The sequence below is a fragment of the Pezoporus occidentalis genome, unplaced genomic scaffold (assembly GCF_034315485.1).
Source record: "Pezoporus occidentalis ecotype Australia unplaced genomic scaffold, CSIRO_AGI_Poc_V1 ctg151, whole genome shotgun sequence".
NCBI lineage: Eukaryota > Metazoa > Chordata > Aves > Psittaciformes > Psittacidae > Pezoporus > Pezoporus occidentalis.
Window position 1 is genome coordinate 3,159,911 of NW_026913328.1, and position 20,500 is coordinate 3,180,410.

A 20,500-nucleotide genomic window follows, 5' to 3' on the forward strand; every position below is an offset into this window, starting at 1 on the left:
GGGACTTTTGGAGGAAAACTAAGGATATCCTATAGAACTGCCTGTGCTGGTACATCCAGAGACAGGCGCAGAGGACAAAAGGCAATGACTTCTTTTAATGAGCAAAACATTTGATACATGATGTAATAGTTTTCCTGGTTTAAAAAATAAAATAAGAGTCTTCACTGCTGCTTTTGAATAAAACAGTTCCTTGTCCAACAGTTGCAAAACAGAAGCTTGCAGCATATCTTCATATATCTAATAAATGGCCCAACTTTCAGGGATACTTAACATGCTGTAGAAATCTACCCAATGCTTCTGCATGTTCAGTCTACTTGTTAATCAAGATGTTTATCTTGATTATGTTTGCTTGAGCTTAGATTTAGGCACTTACTTTGAGAGATTTATTTCAATAAATGAAGGGAAGCTACTTTTTTTTTGGGTTTTTTTTTAGTGATTTGCTAGGGAAACAAGTTTTTAGCATTTCCCACTGAGAACTTTGCAGCTGAGTAATGTTTAGAAAAATAACAGTGAAGGCTTCTGCAGTGCCTCCCTCTCTGACAGTTACCCAGCATGGCAGTCTGTGGCAATCTGTTATGTTTTACATGCATTTATTCAGTACTTTATGAAAATCCTCCTTTTCTGTGAATTCTGCCTTCTTAGTATGTAAATTATACCCCTCACTTTAATCAGTGGCAGCAGTGTTTTCTGTGTTTTGTAATTGGGACTTTGTCTCCAAGTGTCGTCTGAGCAGACACAACACAGTACTGCATAAAACAAGTGAGGCAATAGCAAGCAGTGTGGCTGTGCAGCACAGTGTTATATCCAGGCTAATGGAGTCTGTATTTAAAGGGCTAATTAGCCTGGTTAGAGGGTGGCACTAATGCAGCCTCACTGCTTGCATTATGACCTGCCTCTGAGCATCATGTGGCCCTCTGTTGTGGTGTACAGGCATACCTCCATTTGCCAAAAAGATGCAAAGCATTTATACAACATATCTACACCCTTCTGCCTGTCAGCACTCCCAGGCATAAAATGCACATAATAGCACTTTATGTGGCAGGTTGTATTACAGTAGGCAAACTTGAAAGTGTTTTCAGTTCTGACTTGTGCCACATTTCAGTGTTATTTCCTGTTATAAGTGTTACTTCTGTCCAAACTGTAGATATGTTTTTAATGGAACTTATATTTTTGCCTACTAAGTGTGTTTTTTATCTTTGGGATAATAAAGTCTAAGCTCCTGTATCTAAGAATAAATAACCTTGCTAGAAAATTACAGTTATGTAGACAACACTGATTATGAATAAACAGAATATTTCAACCTAGTATGTAATAACTATTTAAGAGCAAAGTTATTGGTGTAGTCAGCAAGGCAAAAATCAATTTAGAGTGAATTAGGATGCTATATGCTCCCCTCACAATCAAAATTCGTTAGGGGACTGGAGTATGTTAACTCATTCTGCCATTAGACACAGAACTAAAGTTTTCCAGATTGTATGCCTTAGAAATAAAGGTCCAGAAAGAACTATCAAGACTATTTGGCATGAGGAGACCATAGGCTCCATCTCTTCAAAGCTCTAGGGTTCAGGAGGGAGAGATTGAAGAGGCCTTTAGAGCAGTCTAGTTTTTGGAAGAGGTTGCTCCAAAAAGGAGAAGGGCTATATATGTTTCAAATGAGCAAATTCTACTAAAATGATACTTGGCTATTGTATGGGAAAATGACTGATTACCAAAAACCTGCAAGCCTTTAACTAAGCCTGAGCAGTACCATAGACCTAACTTCTCCTAAGCTTTGTAACCTCTAATTTCATTTGCAGCATTACATTTAGCTTTAATTCACATCAGATGCCAAAAAAAAATACGGGGGGGGGGGGGGGAGGAGGAGAGGAAGGGGCTGGGAAGGCAGGCAGACACCAAACACTGTGTGTTTTTATAGTGCCTTTTGTTATCAAAAATGAGACTTTGGGATCAGTCTCTGAGATATCACTGTCAGTAGTTAAGGCATTTTCACCATGGAGTTAAATACTTACAGCATTGACAGTAGCTGGAAATACTTCAGTGGTTATTGTTGAAGTCATTAGTCTAGCTGAAGTAATGCTGGCATGTTTTCCCTCTGGGTAGAATTCCTCAGTCTAATTGTCTCCTCCTTGCCAGACCATATTTGATATCTTTGAGTTTGGAGACTGGATGTTTTCCAGTAATTAATGGTTTTTCTCAGTTATAGATTGAAATTATTTCCTTCTGTGAATTAGTCTATTATCCAGTAGTGAAGCTATTGAATTCCAGAGCATTTAAATGGGATATCTTACAATAGGGCTAATACAGAAAACATACTGTCACAAAGCCACATGAAAGCTATGTAGGAGATGTTTAGTTCACATGTAATTTTTTTTTACAAGAATGAAACTGTATTGACTTTAAAAATAGAAATAAATAAATACATTATTATTTGCTGTTGGTATTATCTTCTAATGACCTAACCTTAATATTAATTTAGAGCAATACAAGTCCATGCACTCACAGACTTGCATTGTCACCTCACCTAACCTCCTGAATAGTACTGACAATCAAATTTCATCAAGCTACTCTTGTCTTGAGTACTATAACTTGGGTTTTACAAAAGTACATGATGAACTCAATGTCTCTGATGCCCAGACTAGACTCCTTAAAGTACTTTGTCCACTCAGAGCATAATTAGCCTGTGGTTTCAGAAATCAATGAATACTGTTGCACAATGGGAAATAATAGCCTCTGTAGTCACTGTTTTATGGCCTGTGTTATTTGAGCTATTACTTCTCTCAAAGAAATTTTACCACATCTTTTATTGTATTCTGCTTTTTAAGTCCAAAGTGGAACATAATACAGATCTCAAGGGTAAAAGCAAGAAATGTTTTTAATACTGTTTCAGATATCTTACAGCAAATTATTTTTCAAAGGACAAAATTTACTGAAGATAATGTAGTACTTCCTAATGTACCATCTATTTTTAAGTAGCAGATTCAAAACCATGAAGAGAGACTTCTAGTTAAACACTGAGCCTTGTTGTCCTTTCTACATATGGACCTGTCCTTGTTGCCCAAATAAAGGCTTCCTACTAAAGCTCTTAAATCATGTTATAACATGATTTAGCAAAAACCTTTTTGGTAGAATCCAGTTTTATTTTTTTCCATCCAAAATGCTGCTAAAACGGTAAATGTAAACTGACAGAATTTATCTCCCCAGGGCCAAGAAGGCAGTCTGGAAATGTGAGATGTAAGAATTCATGTTCATCCTGACATCCAGTCTTGTGTTTCACTTGCCATTAGATGGGGCATTGTTGAAGAAGCCAGAGAGATTATGACCTCTAAGTGACAACCCTTGTGAAACTGGATGTAGGAGACATCCATCTAGTAGCTTTTGGGAATTAGATATGGATGGAGTAATCCTGATATGGTTATATTGTCTTTCTTTGGATGAATGGAACATCCGTTGCATGTAGTTCAATGAATCGCAAGATTTGGTGCATGTAGTGTACAATCTCTGCAGTTACTAGGGAACTATTTCCGAAAACTGTTTACAGATTGTAATGTAATATGCAAAAGAAAGTTTGAATTTAGACAAATACCAGAATGTGTCATGATGAGTTTATGTATTTTGATTCAGAAAGTTGTGCAGTTTTCAGAAATTAATGTTGGAAATAACGAGAACCAGGTGCATTGGGAATTAAACAACTTTGAGTCTTATTTCCCAACTATTCTATGTAATATGTTATTATACAGTGCCTCCTAGAGTACTAGGGGGGATGTGTATATGCAGCATAAATTGTGGCATTTATATAAATGGAGGAAAGGGTTAAACAATGTAATTGAGATACATCTACTTTCATGGTGCCGATTTTATGCCAGCATTACAGTAAATAGAAAATGCAATGGGAAGTCTGTGAGGAATTACAATATCTGTTTTATTTTTATTTTTTATTTTTTTGCTTGTTTGTTTTTTGTTGGGGGTGTGTGGGGGTTGGGTTTTTTGTGTGTGTGAGGTTTGGGTGGTTTTGATGGGGGATTTTTTTTTTTTTTTTTTTGTTTGTTTGTTTTAGGTACAGTTCTATTTTCAGTGCTGAAACAAAACTTCTACTTGGACTGCCCATTCAGCTCTGCAGGGGCATAGTTATCTAGCGGGAAATTCCTCTCAGTAAAGGACAGATGTGCTGCTCACTTTCGTTTAAGCAAAAATACTCTGATCGCGCGTGTACCGTTTTACTTTTCAGTTTGAGTTCCAGTGAAAACAAGCAAGTTAGCAACAAAAGTAAAATCTGGATTGGTAATGATAATGTTAAATAACTGGGAAGTTTCTGAAACTCTTCTGCTGGTTTCTCTGAATAAGGGGGACATTGAAACCTGCACACTGCAGGCAGTTCGAATCCAGCATGTTCTCATTCATATGCACCTCACCTTGTTTTCATTCCATGTGCTTGAAGGAAGGGAACCAAGACACTGATGATGTGTCTCAATTACACTCTCTCTAATCCTTGACTAGTAAACTTGACACAGGGTGTCTGCCAGGAAGTTGAGGCTGAGTAATTAGACCTGTGTGGGGTGAGGAAAGGAAGAGCAATGTGGTCTTCATCCTTGATTTCTGCTCTTGGCAGGTTTTGCATTGTTGCTTCTATAAAGCAAAGATGTAGGTTAATGGGAGCCACTCCTTGGACATTAGTGAGTTTGAGGTCAGGCCCTGTTATGGAAATAGGCTCTTCATGCACTTGAACCAAACATGAACGTGTTTCCGCATTTACTTGAGGGTGAACAGAACAGTCCTGCTATTTCAGAGCCTGCCACAAGGAGTGACAGAGCAGGTCAGCTGGGGAAAAGCCTTCTTCAGAACCAGAGCCTGCCTCTTAGTTCAAATACTCCCATCTGCCTACTCCAGGGAGAAATTAGTCAGTTGGATCTTAATTTCTAGACTCTACAGGTACAATATTAGTCACCCCAAACAAAATGGCAGTCAGTGATTCCCATCAACTTCAGTTAAATTGCCTTTAACATACAACTATCTCAGTGCCTGGATAGTTAATCCATAAACCATTACAGAAATCCATGTACTTTCTCATTTGTATCCACCCTCACGTGCCATCTATATAATAAACTTACATGCCTCACACTGTCACTGGCATTAAATATTTGAAACTGCCTGTTGTGCACTGTGGAGGGCTCCCAGAGCAGACAATCCTTCACAAGTATCTAGGTGCTTCCAGCCCAGGTTCCCAAGCATGGTGGAAACAGTGCTACTGCTGCCACGTGGTGTTCAGGACCCTAGGAACTTAGTCCTGTGTGACTGAAGGAGAAGTTCATATCCTGACAGAAAACAGCACTACTTCTTATTAGTCTTTCCTGCATGCTTCTAGTGTGTTCAGTAAAGCTCATCAGATAATGTTTAACTTAAAGTTTCTCTGCCTCATTCAAGCCATGCTGTCTCTCACCACTCTTTCACATCATCACATAACATGATGGCGCTGCAGTGGGTTTCATATATAAACTATAAAGTCGTGATGCATTTCCCAGTTGTGTTTCCTGAATAAATATCCTTCTTGTTTTGTTTTGAAATTTGGGAAAGTGAGGCCTGGAATTTTTTCTTCCCCATTTGCTAAGCTGTTTTCCTTCTGTCTTATCTCTTGCGTGGGACCAAAATGTTTAGATTTGAGTGGTAATGTCTCACTTGTTCACATCCTGTCAGATGGGAGCCTTGGGTTGTTTGAGTTCACAGTATGACTAACCATAAGCTGCATGTGACTCAAACTGAAAATGAGGTTATTGTTTATCCCCTCCTATTCAGTGCCAGTTTTCCAGAGATTGCATCTGGTTTCCAGTTTTCCAGAGATTTCATCTGGTTCTCGCTCCTCACCACCAAAGCCAGTCTGACAACCCCAGCAGACCATCTTCATCCCAGATTTCATCCATTTTACTGTCCCTGACATTACTCTGCTGCAGTCTCATTCCTTCTTTAGCTCTGTATTTTAGTAGGTCACCAAGCCAGGTGCTCAGCTGGTGAATTAATGCTGCCTTCCTGGGTGGAAGGCAAAAGGGGAGCCTGAAGTGCTGTGGGTGCAAGGAGATCATGGTCTGCTTCCCAAAGAGTGAGTGGCAGCTCCTAGCCCCTTGCATCTGAGCTGTAATGTGAGTTATGCTCCTTACCTGCACTCCTGATGGGTACCCTGAGATGCTCACTGCATCAGCAGGGGATGCCGGACCGGCTCTGACTTGTGCCTATAATAGAAGGGGTGAATCTTCGTAACATTCACAGGTCTTCCCCTCATGACCTGGTTAGGGAAGGGGTGTCAGATAGACAATAAATAATTAATTTGGGGTTTGGACACCCAAACTGAAGCTCCCCAGTTGCAGCTGCACAACTCAGAAGCTTTCTTGCTGAGTCTCTGATGGTCACTGCATCTTTCAGGTCTCCTCTGGGGCAAGCGATGGGGATGTTGCTACTGTCTGCAGTGCATTTAGATCCCTGCTCATCAGGAGGGGAGGTAGTGCTGGGGAAAAGGTGGGTCAGGGCCACTCAACAGCTATTTATTCCGACCTTTACATCTGTTTCACTGATTTGAGCACCCTGGTTTCTTTTTATTCTCAAATTCCTGCAGATACTTGTCTGGGTAAATGGTTTATATCCAGTCAAGGACTAGCACTTTTAAAGATTCCCTCCTCTGCCCGCCCCCCCCCCCCCCCCTCCCCCCTTATTCTTCACATATGAGTGATCACAAATTATAGACTTTCTTTTTTTGATACTTCACAAGTGTTGAAAAAGCAGGTTGTTCCGTGTGGCTAAACAAATGACAATTTCATCACTGGCACTTACCCTATAATAAATGCTTTTCATGTTTAATTTTTAAAGTCTGAAAATACCATCGAGAGATGAAGGAAGCAGTTTAGATAATATATTAACCTTATCCATTCTCTGAAATTCAGACTGATTCTGTTTTGAATACGTAGGAACATGCCTTTCTTTAAGACTGTTCTGCCCCATTTCTTAAACTAAGGGAACTTTTTGTTGTGAGGCCCTTTAGTTCAACCATACATGAAAGATCTGCTGATCTGAAATCATCTCTGCATATACACGTAACCTGTGAAGAATGTGAGAGATTATATTAGTTTGCTGAATTAAGGAATTTTAGGAATTCAGTTAGCTGCAGAGCCATCAAGTTCAAACCAGTTAAAACCTATTTCCAAGCTACAAAAACATTCTGAGAAGACACTGCAAAAAGTTCTTGCAAGGAGGTTTATGAAATTTCAACAAGACAGTGCTTCCAGTGGTAAGATTTGCTATGCAGCAACTGCATGGTCCCCTGCCCTAGTGTAGGACAAAGATGAATCCAGCCCATTATACAAGCAATTCATATTTAAATGAGATTTCCAGCCCAGTTGTTCAGTCTCAAGTGGTTTTGCTAAGCATCTGCTTTCATGCTGATTTAGACCAAACTTGAACACTGAATCTGTGGAGAATCATAAACAAATTGTGTTAAACTACCATTAATGGAAACACATCACAAGAAAAGGAAAGCAAGGTTGTTAATGGTATCGCTGTTCTTAACTTGGGCTGTGATGTCTGTAGAGGCACAGTCCTGCAGCACTGAAGTAATGTATGTAAGATCACCCACTGTTCTGAGACCTCCAGACAAGCTAAACACAGCAGGGTGAGTAGCCCTGGAATTTGTTTTACAGGAAGCCTTTCATTTCCTTGCTTTTGAGGGGTTAAGTGAGGCACTTCAAGTACTGTTCTCCCATGAGGGCTACACTAGGGAAGGGTAGTTTTAGTTTCCCCCGGGGGCTCCATAGCAGCTTTGGCAGTAGAGGCTGCTGTTGAAAGAGAACAGCCGGATGCAATGAATCAATGTATTCCCCAGCCACTCTGGCTGCATTTCCTTCCTATGCAATGCTGTCCACTTTTCAGACTGCTGTGTCCAATACTGGTCCCCAGGCCTGTGCTGCCACTGCTGATCTTGACAGATGGGTATGCCCCAGAGGCCTCCAACTTTGGTTTTCAAAAGGCCTGGACTGGGACAATATTAATTGTTGATGCTTTTATTGCTTCTTTTTATGTCACCTGGGGAATGCAGTGAATAGAATGTGAATGTATTGTTGTATACAGTAACAGTTTCAATATGAGCTGCTTGTGGTCCTTAGTAACATCAAGTGTTCATTAAACTTATGAAAATCTCACTATCATGTGCATGCTTGTTCAGGTATGGCTTTGGGAAAGCTCAGAATATCAAACTCAAGCTCTGATCAGGAGTTCTTAATTCCTTAAAATCCTTTAATGTCAAGGTGTCAAAAGACTTCACCTGCAAAAGCCAGATTTCTGCTGCCCTGGGAAATCTGTTGCATCTCTGGTGAGCCTGGCTTGTTATCCAGGTCAGAACCCACAAAGCACCCTGGCCACAGCACAAATTACCCTGTATGGGAAGCTAGGACTGGGGCTCCTGACAAAGCGGAGGAACAAGAGCCTTGAGTGCTCTGCCTGTAGCAAGGCCCCAGTAGAAAGCCTTGGGAGATGCAGGTCTGTCTAGCCATGGGCCTTCCCACCATAGGTGGATATCACTGGTGACCAAACTCAAAGTTCAACATTGCTAGTTTTCCAATCAGGTCACTGTATTAAAATAATTCAGTGCCAGAGAGGCCAGAATACGTTATCAATACAAAATTTCACTTCTAAAAAATCTTATTTCCTATGGGTTGGTGAGGACTGAATATGCACAAATAATTCTGTTTGAGTGAGTTCAGCTTTGTTTGTTCATTACTTGAATGAAGGGTTAAACAGTTCATTTCAAACTTTACAAAAAGGGAAAAAACAAAAGTTGCACGAATGTGAATTAATGACAAGTTTCACTCCAAACCTAACTCTTCATTTTATATGTCATCCTATCATCAAAAAGTCTGTCATGGAGATGCGCTCAGTGTAATGGAAATCCTTCAAAGCTGCTGCAGTAAGACTTTCCATCATGACATTTTTCATGTAAAATATGTAAACAGTATTACAAAAATATTATATTTAAAATTGGTAATTCAAAGCATTTTCTCATGCTTGTCACAATAATAAATTATATCATGTTGTAGCTGTATTGCCCTGACATTTTCCTACTGTAGGTTATAATTTTATAACCATGTTGTATTAAAGCAGGATACATGACACGGAGGAACCTTAGAATGTACATGGGCTGTGATAGAAGAAACCACCTCTATTTTATTTTTTTTTTTTCCTAAAATCAGATTCTTTTAGCTTCCAACTGCATCATGGCCTTAAAATCCACAGATCATTCTTCCTTTTTCTGTTCATGTGTTTTAATGCTTTATATTAATTGAATATTCCTCATAAGAACGTATTATATCATCACTAAAGAAAATTAATACACATTTTACCCCATGAACAATGTTACCTGATGTAAAAGAGTGATTGTTTAGACACTGGAACCAGTTTATAGCTCTGTGTGACAGGGAAAGACTTCCATGAGTGCCCAAGCTTCTCAGTAGGGCCACTCAATCCTTAAACCAATAGTGTTCTTTTAATGAACACAAGCAATTTTAATACAGAATTACCATCCTGATTTAAAATTCAGTTTGAAAGGGATATATTGGCTTTTCAGATTTTTATTTTTTTTTTTCCTTTTGAAGATCCTTACATGTTTTTGAGAGACAGGTAGAGATATGATTGCATGCAGCTAGTACCCAATTCCATCTAACCATAATTACATTTATGCACATTAAAATACATAGTAACTGCATTTTTAAGGTGAAAAGGGAGAACTGGTTTTATTTTACACCTGTATCATGCAAGTACCCTACCAATATTCAGGTACACATAAATGTATGTGTACATACATGCTTATACGTATACATACGTATACATACAGTACACATGTGTATTCCTGTATCCACACATCTATGGATTATTTAACCCAAATTTCCTAGAAAAATATTTATAAATTTCCTTACAGTGTGATTTCTTTTATTTAATGATGAGATTTAGAACAATTCAAATATCACAGAAGGGCCGTGTAAAAATGATTAAAAAAAACATACCCAAAACTCCTCAAACAAACCCCCAAAAATCAAAAAAAAAACCCACCCCAGCAACAAAACCCCCCACAACCTGCTCCTTACCTCCTCAACTGTCATTTCTCAAGACATCATGGCTATTCAAGAAATGTCTTCTGTATCACAGAAACTTGAATGCAGCATTACCATTTAGCCACAATAATTAACCATGTGATTTGGCCAATCTTGTCTCTAAAAGTCTCCAATTTTTTCATTAGTTACTGAAAAAAAAAAAAGTCTTTACAGGAACTAAGTGTTCAGTTGGTATCTGTGCCAAGAATGACTGCATGTGCCATAATTGAATTAGGTAGCAACAAAGCAGGTGGATGACATGCTCATTGTCATTTAAAGTATCCTCTTAGCATAGACAGAAAATTTTAAAAAATTAAAAAAAAAATATATATATTTTATATATAAGGGCCTCACAAAAAAATATATATATTTCCATCTATAAATCCTGCTATTTTTTCCTGACATCATTTAAATCACAAATTCAGTAATATTATAAATAATGGAAAATTTGGAAAACTATTTTAAGTCTCTGAGCTTCATATTGAACTGCTATCTGAAGAAAAAGTTTAAGTTGTTTATACAGAGAACTAGAAGATATTTTGCCATCGTTGTTGATCTTGTGAAGTATTTTGTGTGAAATTAGGTGGATTGAACAGATCTACTTAAACTATATATGAAAACCCTTTTTTTTCTTGAAAACTTCTTCCTTACTTCCGTTTCTCATTAACCCAGTAGTTTTTTGTAGTGAGCACCACCCTGGGCCTAATTACATCAGTGACTTTTATGCCATTAATTTAAAATGGAAGCAGGATGTGGTCCAGTAAATTATGCCCCAACATGGTCGGCTCAGTATTGTGTTAGACCATGGGAATAGTGAAAAGAAAGGTACTTATGAATTTAACTCTTAATATTAATTCTTGTGTTTGCAATGTAAGGTACTGTTAGTCTTTGATGTTCTGAAGCTTTCTCAAATTATCTGAAAGGCGCTTTCAACAGGTAAGCCTCTTAAGGCAATACAGTTACCATTAATCCCCTTAGACATACTGAACATTGAGGAAAACTGCCAATAATACAGTAAAGTTAACTAGGCATAATTGTAAAAAATGTATTGATGACCACTGCATGACTCATTTTAATATTGCTTATAAAATTGTTGGACTACCTGAAAAAGGGTAATACTGGTGGAATTTGAGGACTATAGTTAAGCTCCTAGAAAACAAATTAAAAAGGAAAGTTCTTACATGTAGCTTTTCTCTCTTTAGCTCTGTCATTTCTCTGTTGTGAATTAGGTCCTACAGTTATCAGTGTCCTTCAACTTCTTATCTTCCATGACTACTATCCAATGAGCTTTCCAAAGTCAACTCACATTGTTTCCTAGGATCTAATACTTTCCCAAGACCAGGTTTACTTGGCAACTAAAATAGGAGAGTCCGATTTTTTTTTTTTTGTTCTGAAATGCCAGGGTTTGGGAGCAAACTGGGATTGCAAAAGAGCTAAACAGACACATGCAAATGATATTCAAAGAAGTGGACCTTGTTATCAAGATTTGAAAAATATTCTGGGGCCTGGACTCTGCAATACCACATGCCAAACTGAATTTTTCATATTCTCATGCTTTGCTTTTGAACTTGGATCAACATCACATTTTTTTCCTCCCTGTCATAACTCCACTTACACTAGTTTGGTTTTACTTTGGCATTCTTTAATAACCAAATCATACACCATTTCTGCTGTATTCTCATGAATATCAAAGCTGTAGAATATTGTTGGTGTGTGTTTGCAAGGTGCTTTTATACTTGGATTCCTCAATAATTTACATTCAGTTTTAGTTATAATGACCATAATCCATTTGATACTGTTGACCCAAACTCCCCTGAGGAAAGCTGCAGTTCTGAATTGGTATTTGCCTTTCTGAGTCAAATGAATAGCGTTCAAAATTACATCAGACTTCAAATCTGAATAATGTCCTGTTCTAGGGTTATACAGGGGGTGTAATTAAGTTATCTTGCAGAAATGTATCCCTGCATTATTTTACATTGTTGTACCATGTGCACCATGCTCTTGGTGTACTTTAATCTGTTCTAGCTTACGTGACACTTTATTTACCTGTACCTTATCTCGTCAGGACCTTAGGAGAACACTGGCCATCAGAAAGCAGAAGCACCTTTCTAAAACTCATCCTTAGGTGTCTTTTCTGAAATCATATGTCTTCTCCCTGTCGTGCTCAAGAAGACTCAAGTCAGTCAGTAGGACAAACTTGGTTAGTTCATTGTCTAGGACTCCTATGCAATACCTCAGAAGGTCTTCAAAAACAGGCCAAAAACCCCCTAACAGTTTAGCTATACTGATCCTGCTTTGGTGTTAGGGAATAAAATGAGTGACTTCTTGATATCCTTTTGAGCTTTGTTTTCTATGATTTTAAATTCCCAGCTGCATCCTCAGTGTGACTTTCTATCTGCAGATTTTTGGATAGCAAAAGAATGTTACAAAATACAACCATGGCAAAACATATACTTGTCTCAGTCCTTTATCCCAAGTGAATATCCAATTAAACAATTCACTTCAGTATCCTGCTGGTTTTCTCATCTGTTGACTCACAGAATGAGGGCAGAAGAGTGCTGCTGAACACCTGATTACATCCTTGCCAATGGGAAAACTGTATAGACAGACACCAAGAGTGCCAGCTCAGCATTAATAACTTATATAAATAAAATACCAGAGTCCACATTAAACTTACTCTTTACTGTTTTCTTCAATTGGCAAATTTAAATATATTTCTCCATAATTTATGTTTTGACAGATGATAATGAATGTGAAAATGCTACCCAGCCTTGTGGAGAGCATGCCAATTGCACAAACACAGTGGGAAGTTATTTCTGCATGTGTATGCCTGGTTTCAAATCCAGCAATGGTCAACAAACTTTTGTACCTAATGATGGAACCTCCTGTGTGGGTAAGTTATTAATGTCTGCCAGCTTGCTTTACACTGTCACTCTTTTTGCTTCTGTTAATTATAGAAATCTAGTAAAATGTTTTTAGATTTGTGAAGTTCGGGGCCTGAATATAAAATTCCCTCAACTTGGACTGTTACAAACTTAATATTTCAGTGCGGCCCCACGGTTCTCACTGCTTTCAGTAACACTTCAATCTTGAATCTGCTTGCAATATTTTTATGCCACAGTTTTAGACAATGAAGTTAAGGTAACACAGAAATCCCCAATCTACCTATTTATGCCCCTGTTTCACTAATGTGTGAGAAAAGTGGTCATGTTCTTAAAACAAAGCAGTGACAAAGTATTCTGCATTTAGGTAGCTCTGGACCAAAAAAATCCCCTATACAAGTAACCTACTATGCTCCAAAACTATGCTTTTTCTTTTGGGGGCTTTGGTTGAGATATTTTTGGTAATTTTTCAAGTCTGATCAAAAGCAATGAGCAAGATCAGTAGTTAACCTACCTCCTGTGCCATCCATCAGCCTCTGTTTCTGTAGCAGTTGGGTGGAAGCTGCTCAAGATTACAGGGGAGGAAAAGTTCTCTGGAAAAATGTTATTTCTGAACAGCTATGCAATCCTTTAGGATTTCCTTTGGATGGAAGAACTGTAACTGTTTCTCTTCTTTCAAACTCCTGGTAATTTTCTCTATATGTTGCAACAGTCCTCAGGGAATCAGAAAATGAGAAATAAATCTATTGCCCTTTACACCTTTATGCTGACTATGTCTCATTCTGTATACGTCTCCTGTGAGCTTGTGAGTGCTGACAACCTCTCTTCTTACTGCTCTTAATATCAGCAGAATGGCTGCATATTAAGCCAGAAAATGATCTAATCAACGTTTCTTGCCCATTGCTCACAGCCAACTAAAATAGCTCCGCTTTACCCAGCTGCCATGAATCGTTCTTAAATTAGCTGGGATTGAGACTGTTAGCACATTAAGCTGTAAATATTCTTGCTGTTTCTGGTCCAGGCTTTGATTTTTATGTTATGACATTTTCTCAGCTTCAGAAGTTTTGTCTTCAAAGTTCTTCCTCTGACTGTTCTTGAGTCACTTTAGCTTTTCATCATTAGCTTGCTTTTTTTTTCCTATTGCCCTCTTTACTGGACAGACTGATCATTTTTTATCCTCTACTGGGGGTTAGTTTACCACTTCTCCTTTTTGTAAGTTCATATGGGAAGAGGTGAGAGCTTCCAAAACTCACGCTGAAATAAAAAAATTACCTTAGGCGCCTTTTCTCATTATACAAGTGTACCGATGACTTTGGCAAGTAGTGAGTCCTAAAGACAGCCTTTTGATCCACAATTAATTTTCTACTCTATTTGTCAGGGAAACCATAATAGGATATTTTGTACCCAATGGATCTGCTGCTGGTGGTGGCAGATATGACTTGCTCACAAGCAGCTGTCAGCAGTGTATTCAGGGTGTACTACACACCCCTAAAGCAAACACTGAAGTTGTCATTGTAAATACAGTGCAAATTATCCTGCACAATTAGGAGGACAGAGCTACCAAGTATCCACTCAAGTTTATAGGCACCAAAGTATTTTCAAATTCTGCAAAGTCTTAAGTTTTCTCTTTAGTATATAGGTATAACGCATATGGCAGCACCTTTGAAAACGCAGTAGTTGAATTTTGGAGAGTATGCCATTATGTTTATGTGTTTATGCAATCAAACCTATCTGGACTTCCCAGTGGTGCAAGTGTGGTACATCACTGTGTATGTGTGAGTGCTCTTCAAAGTCCAGATGAATACATATGTGTGTTTCTCCCCTCTTTGGATACTATACTAAACCAAATACAAAGTGATTATAATTCTCAGGATAGTGGACCAGAGGAAAACTTGGTATAGTGGATTTGGGAAATATCAGTTCACCCTTAACCCAATCCTTCTGTTGGGGGTCAGCAGTATTTCACCTATGTTAGGCGGTAGAATTGGTGAGGAGATGGCAATGAAATGCAGATAGAGGAGGAACTGGAAGGTAGTAAGAGAGAGAGAAGAAAAGAGAAGGAGAAAGGAAATGGAGAAGAAAAAAAGAGGAATGCAGAGATGTAATGTTTCTGAAGATTGTATTTTTCTGTTCTCCAGCATATGAGTTATTAAAATCTATTTACAGTATAAAAGCCATGCTTTTCCCTTAGACTTCACATTTTATTGAATGTTCAGCTGCAGCTGAAAAGGTGAAATATAAACCTACTTTTTTCACCCTGGTCAACACAGTAAAAACATTAAAATGGCTATCTGTAAAATGAAAGTGACATCTGTGCTACTCTGCCTTTTCCAGGAACATGCTATTAGTTTTACTCAGGTATTTTGAGAACACTGGGAAGGCACCATTTCTACATCACATCCTTTTCTGTGTCAGGAGAGTTGTACAGTGGATGGGATATGCTATGTGGCTAACTTTTCTTTTGCCTGTGCTATTCGTAGGCTTTTTCATTTCTGCTTTGTGTGTGCTGCTGACTTCCACAGTATGGAGGCATGGGGAGGGAACATCTAGTCCTTTGCAATTGGACTTTTCAATCACTTGCAAGCTACTAATAAGCAGAAGGTATAATGTAGACATCAAGCTGTCTTGACTGACTGGTGAAGAATCAAAGCGATGTAGGTACAATCCAGTAATTGGCAAGACTGAACATAATAACTGTTCTCAGTACTTTTAATTTAATTGGAATTTCCTTGCCTGCTGCAGTAAATGAGGAGTGACAAAGCACAGAAATAAAATAGAAGGTTCTAAATCTATTTTCACACTAGCCTAAGTGGTGTTGGTGATATTATTTTTCTGATTGGAGCTATTATAAAAGCTTCAAAGTTCAGCTCCAGGGTTTGTTTTGAATATTTACTAAAAGGCCAGGGTTTTGCAGAGCTACGGCAAATGCTCTTCTGTTTAAAAAGCTGCTGTTCTTCAGCCTTTGCTCAGGAATGTTTTCAGCAAAGACTGCTCAGTCAAGCCTTGGCAGCCCAGCCCCACTGCTGTAGTAGATCAAGGAAGACGGTTTGAGATCCTTGCCCCAAAGCTCCAGCAAAATTGGATCGCTGAAAGCACTGACAAGCTGCTGTCCATGTGTGGTCCAACAATTGCATATTTGGTTAAAATGGCATAACTACAAAATATAAAGAAACAAAAACTTACAGCCTCTGCATTTCAAAGCAGGAACTTAAAAGCTGCATTTTTGCAACTGTCACAAATTATTGGCTGCCCCTGACAATCTCATTGATTTAAAAGGGATGTGAAGCTGATTAGTACCTTGCAAGATCAGGCATATTTCCTTTTAATTTTGTCATCCAGGAGATTTATTTTTTTTTCTCCAGGAAATAGTAAATTATATAGGCATGATATGGACTCATTCCATATGTACAGCTCAACTGCAGAGTCTATTTGTGTATACTCAACAACGTGTCTCTGTCAGACCATCCTGTTGCCAGAAATGTGCTGTGGTACTTAAGTTTCTGCTGTTGTTTTGAATGATCCTGACTTCTCATTAAAATTTCTATTATGTTTAATATCCGACATAATTACAAGAGGAAGAGTAATCCGTATGACTGCCCAATAATGACAAATAAATGATTTACTAAACTAAAGACTCATGAAAAGTGAAATATCACAATGATTCTGAAATATTTGCACCAGTAAATCACATGAAAACTTGAATACTTATCTGTGGTAGTCTAGAAAGTATTCAAGCATTTATTTATGTATTTATTTATAAATCATTATCAGTTTTAGCAAAGCCTCTTGTCATTTGCTGGTGTTTTAGCATTGCACTACACACTGAATATCTTGCTAAGATGTACATGTCCTTCTCTGTGTAGCTGACAAGGCCAAGGAAATCTTTGGTATAAGGCTGATGTGTGTTCTTGTTATACAAACTGATATTGTAGTGGTTTTCATCCTTGCTGCTTCAATTCATTCAAAGTTTGTCTGTCTTACAGAGAGTCACACAACAGGGCACTGACAGTCACCCACTTGTTTCAAAAAGAGCTTTATAATTTACTGATGTGAGAGGTTATTTAAATGCCAAGAGTAAGAACTTTAGCCTTATGTCTTTAAATGACAGCATTTAATTATGAGGTAGACTATGTAACACTATACCAAGCTTTTTCCCTCCCTCTTCATCACTTTTGCCAGATTCATTGATGTATAATGTGGTTAGCTCCATGACTGCATGAATACTGAGGTCACAGAAACCATATGAACACAGATAATGTAAAACTCAGTTCATTAAAGAGAAATATTTTCAGTTTGGGGCATTAAATATGGAAACAAACTATTGCCCTAATGCAGATAATTATAATTTAACCTCATACCTTAAATATCGGTGCTTGCACCAGTCCATTCAAACACACTGCTTCCACAGCAGCTATCCGTGAAAGGCTGAGGTGGATTTGCTGGGAAAGGCAAATACACCCACAGCCCCACCTTGCCTTCCCATCTGTACCTTCCCCATCTGAACCTCAGGCTTAAAATGCAGCATTTCACGTGAAAATCATACTCACTGCTCAGTGAGGAGGATGGGGTGGGATCTCAATCATCTACTAGAACCCCAGCAGTTATGAGCAGAAGAAAGAGAGCTGGCTAATGAACGTTTTTCTGTTTTTCTACCATTTCTGTTTATCTAGCAACCTTATTTCACATACATGGTTGCTCATTTTTGTTCTACTCCTTTTTTAAAACCACCAACAGTCTTGTGTAAAAATAAGAGTGCAAAAATAGTTCCTGTATGCTAATAGTGCATTTCCAGCCCTCTATATCTGCTTTCTGTTTGTCCTTAACATCCATCTGGCTACACAAAAGTCTTCTATCAATTCACGTAGCTGTTCTCCCCCACTAATCGGTTAATCAGTCCTTTTTCACAAATTTATTTCCTAAATTCAGTGTCATGCCAGTTCTTCAGTTCTCTCTGATTCATCCATTCCCCTCTCTACCTTTATTTTCTTTCAGTTCAGTTCTCAGGCTGTTCCTTTAAAGCTGCTCATGTATCACTTCTTCATTTTTCAACTCTTTTCATACCTGTTCCAAAGCTGTTCACTTTTTTCTCCTTTCCAGCACAGCACTTCACAGTCCATTACTTCATTCATCAGAAATATTTGTTTTTTTTTCCCCAGTTTACTTTCTCCATTGAGTTATTTGATATTTATCCTTGGCCAACCAAATAATGCAAAATAATCCCTACCTCAGCCAAAGAGTTAGTATACAGCTCTCTATAATTGATCAATTCACGGATTCCCTTACTGGAATTCATCAGCTTTACTCTTGGACTGTGCCCCACCCGGTTACTGAACCTGTCTACCTAATGGCAAATTATTTAGAAGTACAGAAGACATTTTAGGCAAATGTAATTTAAATGTGAATTAAAAAATATCCCACATGCCAAGCACTTTAAAGGGCACAGAGCTTAAATCTTGGATTAGCAAATGGATGAAGTGATCTTTTGTAGCATCTTTTTAAAGCTGTAACTTAAAAGAAAAGGCTGCAGTTTTATTTCTCTTTTCTAACTGAATCATAAGGCTGAGAAAATCTATTTAGTCTAATCTCTGGAAAATGGTTTTCTGATGATTTGCATCATGCAGAGCATTTTGTTATGATAGAATTAATATGGTTTTAAAAGTTTTATGGTTTTAAATTCATGGTTTTAAAGCATGAACAATGCACTATTATATAGTAATAAAAGTGGTGGCATAAAATATGATCAATTAATATTTATCCTTTTAATCCCTAAATATTATAATTGGCAGGTATTTTGCCGTTAAGTTTGCCTTTTCAGTTTTTGCTTTTTTTTATTCCATGAAATTTTATTATGAAACTGCTTGCAGCATGCAGGGCTATTATCAACAAAGCAGCAAGGTGTTAGTCTGTAAACACTTAATGAAAAATTCAATTTCTCACGATATTTGCAGATGTAGATGAGTGCAGCAATGAAGGAACTGTTGCCTGTGGAGATCATGCAAAATGTGAAAACGTGGATGGAGGGTTTAACTGCTCCTGTAAGGAAGGTTATCAACCATCCACGGGAAAATTGCAGTTTAAGCCAAATGATGGCACTTCCTGCCAAGGTACATGATATTATCAAGGTTTATGTGTTATTAGAGAGCTACATCTTCTGAGAAACCCACCAGTGCCTCTTTATCTTCAGCTAGATTAATCAGCAATACATGAAAAAGAGGCAAGGCAGTGACATCTACATTTCCTGAGAATAGAATCATTTTGTAAATGTATTGTTGCTAAACAGTGTGATGAAATCCATTTGAAATAGTGGTTGTCAGATGTCTCCTTCTCTCCATAATTTCAAGCTGTCTCTTAAGTTTACCTGTAGAAGTCCCAAGGAAAGGGGCCTAAGTCTCTACCTGAGTAAAACAAAAGCTGAGAGTCTGTCCAGTGGTGTAACTTTGGCCAAGATCAAGTCCCAGTAGTTGCAGTTTGAGAACAAAGTGCTGTGTCTTAATGTGCATAAATTCAGAATGCTGGTGGTGTGAGGAATGACAAGAGCTCTTAAAATAAGTATACATTGAATATTGATTAAACTGCAGTATATAATTAGTTTCTGTTTAATTTCTACAGAAAATCTGAAGGCCAAGTGTGAGTTATACAAAGACTGTATAACTGAACGTATTAACAGAACTTTAGCTGGGGTAAGTAGCATTGGTTTATAGATTAATTTCTAAATCCTTTAATTGTTTCTGTTTGAAACTGTTATTTCAATTATAATAGTTCTTAAGGAGCTTTTAACAAATGCTTGAAGCATACAATTGAACTTAAGTATGTTTACAGAAGTGTTTTTAATAATTTCAAATTATTTGAACTGGGTTATATGTTCAAATCATGATAATAACTTGCTGGGAATCTGTGTGTTCTGTTTCCAGCAAAGTGAGTCATGATGCATGACAAATTCAGAAGTGTGATGATCACTCAACTGTTTCTGCAATTTCTGAAGTTACACACTGCAGCATTTACTGATGTGCAATTATTTGCTTGTTCAGAGTGAAAGGCAGCAAGATAGCTTACAAAAGTAATGTCAACAAGTGACAAAATAGAAAATGGAGCAATAACAACCTGGTATGCTAATATATTTACTGCCAAAGCATAGTATGTAAAGTGGTGCAGAATTTATAGATTCAGGGACTCTGGACTCAAGATTTCTTTTTCACCAGAAACAGAGATTCCTGAAGCAAATTCAAAAAAAAAAAACAAACCCAAAACATTAATGGAATCACTGTTCATTAGTCTACATTTATAGTATTGTCTAATTTAAAAAGATAAATGAAACATAAGAATAAATAAATCAAATTGTATATGTTGGGATCTTATATTAAGCAGTTTGCCAAAGTTAAAAAATTCAGAAAGATATTTATTGAAAGGCTTTTATTAACCTAGTGTAAGATGGTCATTGTGTTAACATGCTTTCTGTGTTAACCTGTAATGTAATGTATTATATTAAATGTAATATATGCT

General features: G+C 37.7%; 1 protein-coding gene across 4 annotated transcripts in view; it reads left to right on the forward strand.

Moving 5' to 3' along the window:
* ADGRL4 (adhesion G protein-coupled receptor L4) overlaps window positions 1-20,500 on the forward strand; it is an 80,015-nt gene that overhangs the window by 26,906 nt on the left and 32,609 nt on the right. For 3 of the 4 annotated variants that reach the window (XM_062611279.1, XM_062611278.1, XM_062611282.1), the window contains 3 exons: window positions 12,859-13,011; window positions 18,949-19,104; window positions 19,610-19,680. In XM_062611279.1, the coding sequence (XP_062467263.1) occupies window positions 12,859-13,011; window positions 18,949-19,104; window positions 19,610-19,680 (380 nt within the window). The remainder of the gene's footprint in view (window positions 1-12,858; window positions 13,012-18,948; window positions 19,105-19,609; window positions 19,681-20,500) is intronic. The other variant, XM_062611280.1, reaches the window with a different exon arrangement.